The sequence below is a fragment of the Sardina pilchardus genome, chromosome 13 (assembly GCF_963854185.1).
Source record: "Sardina pilchardus chromosome 13, fSarPil1.1, whole genome shotgun sequence".
Lineage (NCBI taxonomy): Eukaryota > Metazoa > Chordata > Actinopteri > Clupeiformes > Clupeidae > Sardina > Sardina pilchardus.
The window spans coordinates 6,420,890-6,430,889 of record NC_085006.1 but is presented as its reverse complement, the minus strand read 5'-3'; the positions used below and the strand labels follow the sequence as shown (position 1 = coordinate 6,430,889).

The 10,000-nt window shown below is 48.3% G+C and overlaps 1 protein-coding gene across 1 annotated transcript in view; it reads left to right on the top strand.

Annotated features, from left to right (window-relative positions):
- The window catches only part of si (sucrase-isomaltase), a 54,600-nt gene that overhangs the window by 8,635 nt on the left and 35,965 nt on the right, over positions 1–10,000 (top strand). The window contains 8 exon segments of the mRNA XM_062553106.1: positions 865–978; positions 1,116–1,200; positions 1,357–1,474; positions 2,292–2,463; positions 4,427–4,543; positions 4,987–5,141; positions 5,485–5,569; positions 8,469–8,525. Coding sequence (XP_062409090.1) covers positions 865–978; positions 1,116–1,200; positions 1,357–1,474; positions 2,292–2,463; positions 4,427–4,543; positions 4,987–5,141; positions 5,485–5,569; positions 8,469–8,525 — 903 coding nt within the window.

Genomic DNA, 10,000 nt, shown 5'->3' with positions numbered 1-10,000 from the left:
CAACTGAATTCAGTTGAGTTGAATAGAATCCAAAATCATTGCTAAAGCATGAACATGTTATGACAGTATTGTACAAAATGTTTTCAACATTTTACGCTGTGGCAGGTCTTAGCGGCATTGCAGTGAGATATAGATCAGCAGATAGGGAAGCAGAAAGAAAATGATCAGAGAGAGAGAGAGAGAGAGAGAGAGAGAGAGAGAGGGAGTTAGAGATTATGGCATCAGCAAAATCTTGAGAGCATGTTCGTAAGAACTATAGGTAATCAATTAAACTTGACCTTGCCAATAAGCATTAATAAAACTAAAGTTGAGTGAAACCACGTCCTGTCAAAACTGAGACAGAGAGAGGGAGAGTCAGTGAGCCAGGCACAGAAATGACAATTTCCACAGACTCTCAGAGCCTTCGTGCAACACAAGTCAAATAAATCAATTAATGACTCAAGAGCTCTTGAGAACAGATCAGAAGACACACACACAAACACACACACACCCACACACACATTATCTCTGTCTCTCTCTTTCTCCCTCTCCTTTCTCCCTCTCTCGTTCTCTCTCACTCTCATACACACACACACACACACACACACACACACACACACACACAGACACAGACACAGACACACACACACACACACACACACACACACACACTTCTCAGAGTTGAAATGATTGTGTAAGAAGACACAGGGCAGAAAAAAATATTTTGAGTCTCTTGACATAAAAGAAGTTTCTACTCTTCAAGGCTACCTACAATTAAAAGTCTACAATATGTCAGAAGCGACCATTCTTATCCATCTAATGTTGTCTGACATGACCTTGTCCTTCCACAGAGTGCAGCTATCACTCATGTATTCTCTCATGCAGGTTTGGCCAGGGTTGACCGTCTTCCCTGACTACACAAACCCGTCTTGCATCCAATGGTGGATTGATGAGATCGAGAGGTTCTACAAGGAAGTGAAGCATGATGCCATCTGGATTGTAAGTCCCTGAATTAAAACACTTTTTTGTACCATGTGGTCATCTTCAATGCAGCCTTTCTATATGCAAAGCATGCGTCTTTCCTCTCCTCTTTACTCTTAGCTCTGTGGGCTAACTGAAATACTGTTTGTTTACAGGATATGAATGAAGTAGCCAGCTTTATCAAGGGGTCGTCCAATGGATGTCCTGACAACACCTTGAACTACCCACCCTATACTCCAAGTAAGTCTACTTGACTAATAAGACACACACACACACATTCGTGTGGATACAATACAATAGGTGGATACAATGCAATAGGTGTAAAGAGCATGGGTGTAATGCATGCAAACTAACGTAACATCACACTCAATCCCCTCCACTCTTTCTGTATTGCAGACATCTTGGATAAGCAAATGTACAGCAAGACCTTGTGTATGGACGCCAAGCAGACCTGGGGAAACCATTACGACGTGCACAGCCTGTACGGCTACTCCATGGTGCTGGCCACTGATGAGTAAGACTGAGCATGACGTCAACATTCATGTTTCACCTAGCACACCTTAACCAGAGCAGACAGACACACAGTCGCCAGGCCAGGACAGCCCAGTGAGCTGTTTTATTTTATTCCACCCCCCCCCCCCCCCCCCCCCACCCACCCCCTTCCAGTTGATTGCGAGAAGCACCTCCGACAAGGCAAAACAAATAAATAAGCAGCAACATTTTCATTTCCTGTGCAAGCAAACAGCACAAAATGGGCTTTTCCGTTTGGGTGCGGTGACCTAAACGCGGACATGAGTGCTTAATGATACTCTTTGAGAGCCGGGGCCCAAGGACATATGCTACAGTGAGTCAGATTTGGTTAAATAAAGCAGACAGGCTCTGTTTCTTACGCAGGCCGGGCTCACGCAGGGCCACTGACTGATGGGGTTTGACATGCGCGCTCATTTCTCTTTCCCCCTTCCTCCATCCCTCTTTCTTTCTCTCTCTCTCTCTCTCTCTCCCTTTATCCCTCCCTCTTTCTCTCTATTTCTCTCTCGTTCATTTTGGGGTGAGAGTGGGACGCCTGTTTTATTCATCCTGTAGTTTCTACTTCATCTACCTCCAAACCCGGCCCACCTTTCTCCTTTCATCCTCGCTCCTCTCTTCCATTGCCCCATCCCTCCCTTTCTCCCTCCCTCCCTCCCTCCTTCCCTCCATCCTCCTCCTATACCCCAGCCCCAGTCCCAGTCTCTCTCTCTCTCTCTCTCTCTCTCTCTCTCTCTCTCTCTCTCTCTCTCTCTCTGTCTCTCTCTCGTGTGGTTCATGTGTCCCATTTCTGGGCCCTTGTGCAGGGCCGTGAGGAAGGTGTTTGGCAGCCAGCGCTCCTTCATCCTCACACGCTCCTCCTTCCCCGGAGTGGGCAAGTTCTCGGGCCACTGGCTGGGCGACAACGCCGCTAACTGGAACGACATCAAGTGGGCCATACCGGGAATGCTGGAGTTCAACCTCTTTGGAGTCCCTTACGTAAGAGCTGCTCTGCAGTGCTGAATGGATGCATGAAATGGGCTTTGTGTGTGTGTGTGTGTGTGTCTGTGTTTGTGTGTTTGTGTGCGTGTGTGTTTGTTTGTCTGTGTGTGTGAAAGAGTTGTTTCTCTGTCGCGTACCGTAGCTATCCTCTCTTTGGGTAGTTCAGTCTTCCAAAAAAAACACTACCCCCTAGTATACAGTACAAGCACAGAATCAGAGAGTGGTAGCATTTGTAGGCTAGAGGCTAATGCTTTCTCCTGCAAAGCCAACCCCGGTCCTGATCAATAGGCTGACACTGACCAAGCCCTTAAGTGCTGCACCTTAAGCAATGAAAGGATGCCAACGCACGCTCCACGGAGATGCCAGTGGGTTCTGTCCCCCCATCAGGCCTCTCTGACCCTCATGTTTATTCTAATTGTACAGCGGAGGGAACAGAAGACCGCTGCTGGCTTAGGCGCAGGGTCAGGGCCGCTCTCGACCGCCTCTTTTATCACTATGTGAACACATCCTAAGAAGGCAATGCCAAGAGAGAGAGGGCATGTCAACAGATGAGCTCCATCATTCAGAAAGATACTCTCATGTAGAATCAGAATGGGCTGAAGGTGTGCATGCTGTGGGGACGTATGAGGATTGATGTCCAAATCCTTCTTTGAAGGATCCAGGTCGGTCTTTTTCTTACCCTTATTTTTGAGCGTATGAGGAGACATTGTTAGATGGTATTTTCTGCCTATATGTACTGTAAGGAGTCCAAGTATAGGCTAAATCGTTTCTTTTATTTCATTGCATTGAATGAGAGAATCTCCACCAGAGAAAGAAGGAAGTAAATCAATATTCAAAGCCTGGTCTGTTTTACCAGAGCTAAAAATACTGAATACAGTGCATCAGCTATTGCTTGATGCATATGCGATGAAATGAATGAAAGAGAAGCCTGTGTTCTGTGTATTTGGGGAATTTTTCAAAAATGCCAGCTGCTGGTCCATTTTTTTTAGTCCAAGTGCTTTTTATGAGGAACAGTTTCAGGTTTTAGTGCACAGTGGCATAATCAATCAATCGGTTTACACAGCAGTTTTCATTAGTAGTAAAAGCAATTCAAAATAATTCAAAATGATGAAAGCACGTGTTTAGCTAAACAGTGTGCCAAAAGGTCAAGTCAAGGAGTAAAGCCCTGGACAGGACAAATAGAAAACATTCCTGAAAACATTACATGGAGTACAAAATCTGTATAGATGAACGGAGCTAACTAGATAGGGATATTGAAACAAAGTAATGTGAATAAAAGCTAGCCTAAAATGACAGGCTTTGTACATGATAATTGCAAACATGTTGGTGGGTGGCAAGGCAGCATTCACACCTACACCCAGCAGGTGTTGCAGAGAGAAAGAGAGAGAGAGAGATAAGGCAGAGGAGGAGGGGAGTATGTTTACACAGATTTGCTTTATGGAGCTTTAAGAGTCTAGGCCACATTTTGATTTTGCTGTGAAGCTCCAAGCACATCTTATTCTTCCCATATACCTCTCAGCAGGATGAACCAGGCACAGAGGCTGGATTAGAAGCAATGTGTTTCACTTGGGGAGGGGGTCCTTTCTCTCTCTCTCTCTGTGTGTGTCTGTGTGTGTGTGTGTGTGTGTGTGTGTGTGTATGTCTGTGTGCGAGCGAGAGTGTGTGTGTGTGTGTGTGTGTGTGTGTGTGTGTGTGTTTACCAAGCATGGTCAACATTGTTTTCGACCAATACATCAGTGAGTGATGTTTGAAGTTCCAACCAATCCACTCATGGATGAAGGTTTGAGTTTGTATTCTGCTCTGTTTGCCTGGCAAACATGTGAGCGATGTTATTGCACCCCAGGCCTGGGCGGGGTTGTGTTTGTTTGACATCCCCTCATTCTTCAGCGCTGACGTGATGTCGAGTGGTCATTTCTCCCCCCCCCCCCCCCCCCCCCCTCTCCTCTCCTGTCCCTGACAGATCGGAGCGGACATCTGCGGCTTCTTCGACGACTCGCCCGAGGAGCTGTGTCGCCGCTGGATGCAGGTCGGAGCGTTCTACCCCTTCAGCAGGAACCATAACGCACAGGGCTACCGGGTAGGCTGCCGTCACCCCTCTCCCTCTCTCACACACACACACACACACACACACACACACACACACACGCACATACATGCCCACACAACCTTATTCCTGAGTGATGAATCACCAGTCATTACTGATGCATTAGCGGGAGGCGCTAATCAGACAGGCGCGCACACAGAGAGAATGCTAGATGCGGCCCTCCTTCCCCACCGACAGACAGGAGATGACGATGAATAGAAATTGATATTCGTGACTAAATCAGACGAATACGGCTTGACCTTTCCGAGGGGGCCAGCGATAATCACTTAGCCCCCGCCAGGCACAAACAATCAGCGCAAACAACGAGACCCGGGGTTGAGAACAGGCGCAGGTCTCTCTCTCTCTTGCCTCTCCTCCACACACTCTCTCTCTCATCCCTCTCTTTTTTTCCTCTCGTACTCTACTTCTCTCTGCAGCCCCAGGACCCTGCGTATTACGGAGCCAACTCCCTGCTGGTGCAGACCTCCAAGCACTACCTGAACATCCGCTACACGCTGCTGCCCTACCTCTACACCCTGTTCTACAGGGCCCACGTCCACGGGGACACGGTGGTGCGGCCCATGATGCACGAGTGAGTGCCGCTCAGCACAATCCAAATAAGAATCTGAATCCAAATCCAAATCCAAATCCAAATCCAAATCTGAATCTGAATCCAAATCACATTCCAATTCTGAATCCAAATCCAAATCACATACATTTGTGTGAATTACATAACAAACCACATTTCTGATCCTCTAATCCAGATCCTGATAAAGACCCTCTAATCCTCTAATCTTGATTCAGATCGATCCTGATCCTGATCCTGATTCTCTGTGGTGGTGGTTTTAATATGGGTGCTCTTGATATAGTTTGTTTTGGGTGAAGAAGAAGAAAGTAGCTTGACCTTGGGATGGCCTTGTGCCTTGTCTTTCCAGGTTCTATGCTGATAGCATTACTTGGAATGTGGACCGCCAGTTCCTGTGGGGGGCCCACCTGCTCATCACACCTGTGCTGGATCCTGTGAGCATCACACAGACACACACACACACACACACACACACACACTTTCTCTCTTTCTCCATTTCCTTTTCTCTCTATTCCTGTCTCTCAGACTCATTCTCACACTCTCTCTCTCACACACACACACACACACATACTCTCACTCTCTCTTCCTTTCTCTTTCTTGCCTTTTTCTCTCTATTCTTGTCTGTCAGACTCATTCTCACACACACACACACACACACACACACACACACACACACACACACACACACACACACACACACACACACACACACGCATGCGCACACACACACACAGTTGTCACTTTGTGTGCTGTTTTCCTGTTTGCACAAGCCAGAAGATCACCGGTGATAGAAACGGCACACTATTTGAAGCCAGGCATCATGTGTCAGCCCGTGCCAGAGCAGGATCAGATTTGGGCTCTACCCAAACTGTGCGGTTCTTCCTGTGGGCCTACACTGACCTCCACTGGGATGGGAACGAGTGACAGAGACTTTTCTCTCTCGTCTCTCTTTTCATTTCCCCCCATCCACTTTTCTTTTCTGTCTAATGAGAGCACTGACCTCATTATGATGAAATGAGAATTGAAGATAGATTGCGGTCATGTTAAAGTGGGTGATTAATTGCCAATTTAACATGGCCCCTCGCATGTGTGTGTGTGTGTGTTTTTTTTTTCCATAATGAAACAGATCTCTCCGATTTAAACTGCGGCTAAGAAAAGTTCAACCAGGGTCCTTGTTGTTGAAAAAGTGAAGTTGATTTAGGCTGGCGATACAATGCACTTTTGGACACTCACAGAACATGAGTGCCAACCTCCATCTCACCCTCTGGGCAGCGAGCATTATGCCACATCCCAATGAGTTGGAGTGAAATTAATCCGCTTTCTTCCGGGCACCACTGCATTAACAATGAAAGGCAGCCAGCATTTTTATACGGGCTTTAAATTGATAAGCAGGGAGCATTTAAAAAGGGCACACTTTAAAAGAAGGGTTGAGCGAGAGAAAGACTCAGAAGTGCTCCCCTTGCTCCTGCTCCTGCTCTCCTCGCCTCTGCTCTCCTCTCCTCTCCTCTCCTCGCCTCTCCTCTCCTCCTTCTCTCCTCTCCTCTCCTCGCCTCTCTGCTCCTCGACTGTTTCTCTAATGACATCCAACAACTCGCTTCCCCACTTCTGAGACAGTCCGCCGAACCTTGATCTGCGCAGTATGGCTTCTGACTGGGGAAATCTCCTCCCGTCCCCCCTGCCTTCCCGCCTCCTCATCCTCCTCCTCCCTCCCTCCCTCCCTCCTTTCCTCCCCCTCGTCTTCTCTTTCTTTCTTTCTCTCCCTCCCTCCCTCCCTCCATCTCTTCTTCCTCTTCTTTTTTCTTTTGACTTGTTTCTTTTCATACCCGGGCGGCTCATCGGCTGGCTCTTAATTACTCCCCCCTAAATGAGCGCCCCGTGTGGGGATCAAAGGCAGCCGTCAGACTGGGGGGGTCAGGCAGGCTCCCTGACTGACAGCCCCCCTCGACCCCCCCCCCCCCCCCCCCCCCCTCCACCAGTGGTGCTGAGACTGAGGCTGCCATCCCTCACATCTCTGCCCTATTATGCTTAAATCATTAACAGTCAGCAGCCGCTCCGCTGCTCAGTGCGGGGGGAAAAGCAGACCAGCTGTGGTGCCGCTTGCTTTTACAGCCCAGGACGTTACAGCGCCGGCTCACCCTCAATAATCACCAGCAGTCCCTCAGCTGTGGGAGAAATGCTCACACTGGGACTCAAACGTGTACGTTTTTACATCAGACATAAAACATTGGTGATCTGATTTCACTGGGAACTGATCATGCAGCATCTTATCTATTCACGGGACTCCTGCTCAACAGCTCATTAAGTTACACTAACACGTCACAATGGGCTCATCCTCCTGCGTTAAGAGGTGCAGGTGGGAGAGGTGTGGGGTGTGGGGTGTGTGTGTGTGTGTGTGTGTGTCGGGGGGAGGAGAATCTTCCGGAGACTAAGACTTGGAGATCTCAGTTTGATCCTGGGGAGCTGCAGGGGCCTCCAGACACATTGGCATTCCCCCGGTGTGTCCCCGGCGCTCAAGTCTATCACCTGGCCCGCGTGAGATCCACCATGCCCGTGGGGAGCCAATTTGAAAGGGAAGTCACTTTGACAATCCTAAGGCGATAGAACACCAGCTTCTCCTGACTCCTCACTCTTCCTCTTTTTTCTTTCTTCCCATCCCTCCTTCTCATCTCTCTCTCTCTCTCCCCTCCTCTCTCTCTCTCTCTCTCTCTCTCTCTCTCTCTCTCTCCCCCTCTCTCTCTCTCTCTCTCTCTTCATTTCCTCATGTGGACTCGCTCCGCTCTCTCCCTTTCGCCTCGTCTTGCTCCTTGTCCTTCAGAGCTGTAATGTCAGGCTGTAGAGAACGGGCGAAAACATGACAGGCCGACTGAGGCGGTGAGTGACAGTGCCAGGGATGGCTTTTTACCTGGAGAGGACAGCACCCTTCAGCGTCACTCTGCTTGAGGCGCGCATGGCAGCTCCTGCCCCTCCTCATCCATGCATCCACCCATCCATGCATCCATCCCTCCCATCCATCCCTCTCTCCATCCCTTCTTCTCTCGCGCTCCCTCCGCCAACTTTACTCTGATCCGCCGTTCTTTTTCTTTTTTAATGAAAGGCGCAGACGCTCCCCATAACCACTGGAGCCCCATCAGAGGTCACTCCTCGATTAGGGATTATTGCTGTCTGGACAGGCATGATTAATAAAAAGATTAAATTTTAATCAGAGCCCATCTATCAAAAAGTGTGTAGGGAAAAACGCAGATGCTTTGCCTGTCTCTTTCCTTGTCTCTGATAGGGAGGCCATCTTGTCTCTGAAGGGCTCCTGCTGATGAGTCCATGTGCTTTGTTTGGCAGGGCGTGGAGCATGTGAGGGCCTACATCCCTGATGCTGTGTGGTACAACTATGAGACGGTAAGCCTTGGGTCTCTCTCTCTCTCTCTCTCTTCCTCTCTCTCTATATATATATTTCTCTCTCTGGTTACTCTGTCCCTTTCTTTGTTACTCTCCTCTCTCTCTTATTCTCTGTCTCACTCTCTTTCTCTCTCATTCTATGTCTCTCTCTCTCTCTATCTCTCTCTTCTCTCTATCACTCGCTCTCATTCTCTGTCTCTTCTCTCTATCACTCTCTTGTTCTCTGTCTCTCTCTCTCTTTCTCTCTCTGTCTCTCTCTCTCACACACACACACACACACTCTCTGTCTCTCCTTTCCCACTGGCAAAGCTCCCGAGCTGCTTGGTGAACTTAGTCAGCAAATGACACATATGATGACATGCCTTTTGATGAATATTTCATCAGGCCCGGGCAGACACCAGAAAAAGACCCAGACATTCCTCAATCTGTCTTGCCATCAGATCTATTTCAGGGCGGCTTTGGTTTGCTGTGCATCACAGTATGGCGGTCTTGCCAAGGCACAAAGCTAAAACCAAAAATATTCCAAATCGGCTGACATTCGAGGGTATGTTTATCGAGTTATCACCTCACTATATGCATATGTGCGTAAGCATAGGTGAGTGTTGACATTACTAAGATATTTACCATGCTTAGTCATGAGAGGGGCATATCATCAGGTATAGCAATGTAGACTCTACAGACGAACACAGAGCCATCCCAGGTGGCCTGATGTGCCGTGACCGTAGCCTGTAGTCTGGTCAGGGCCCTCAGACAGCTGATTAAAATTCACACAGCCACCGATCTGATGCCTGATTAGATAAGATGACTCACACTTAGACCTTACTCTTCTCTCTGTCTCTCTCTTTGTGTCTGAGTATGCATTCATGCATGTGTTTGTGTATGAGTGTGAGTGTAAGGGAGAGAGAGAGAGAGAGAGCATGTCTAAATAGCTTTGTGTGAGTATGTGTGGTTACTATTCTGTGAATGTGTGTGTGCCTGTATGTGCAATTGTGTGTGTAGCCTATGTGTGTGTGCATGTTTCAGTGTGACGTTCTGTTTGTGTGTGTGTTTGTGTGTGTGTCTGTATGTCTATCTGTCAGTTTCTCTGTGTGTGTGTGTGTGTGTGTGCGTGTGTGTGTGGGAACGCCTGTCAGACTTCATCAATTAAGGCCCAGAAATTATCCCCCACCGAGCAGGAAGAGACAAGATCCCTCTTTATCAGGCAGGGTGGACAATGAACAGCAGATAAGATCTGAAATTGCCCGTGGACAGCTCCGGAGTGATGCTCCGCTCCCACTCCACCTCGCCATGGACTCACTCACAGAGAGAGAGAGAGAGAGAGAGAGGGATAGAGAGAGAGAAGAAAAAGGAGAAAAAGTGTGGAAAACAAAGAGAGCTGGGCGTGTGATGGTCAGTGTCAGTGGAGTGGTGATGAGTGGGGGAGCTGCTGCTGAGATGGGTCTTGTAATATTGTGCCACTTAAACGTGTTCCTCTC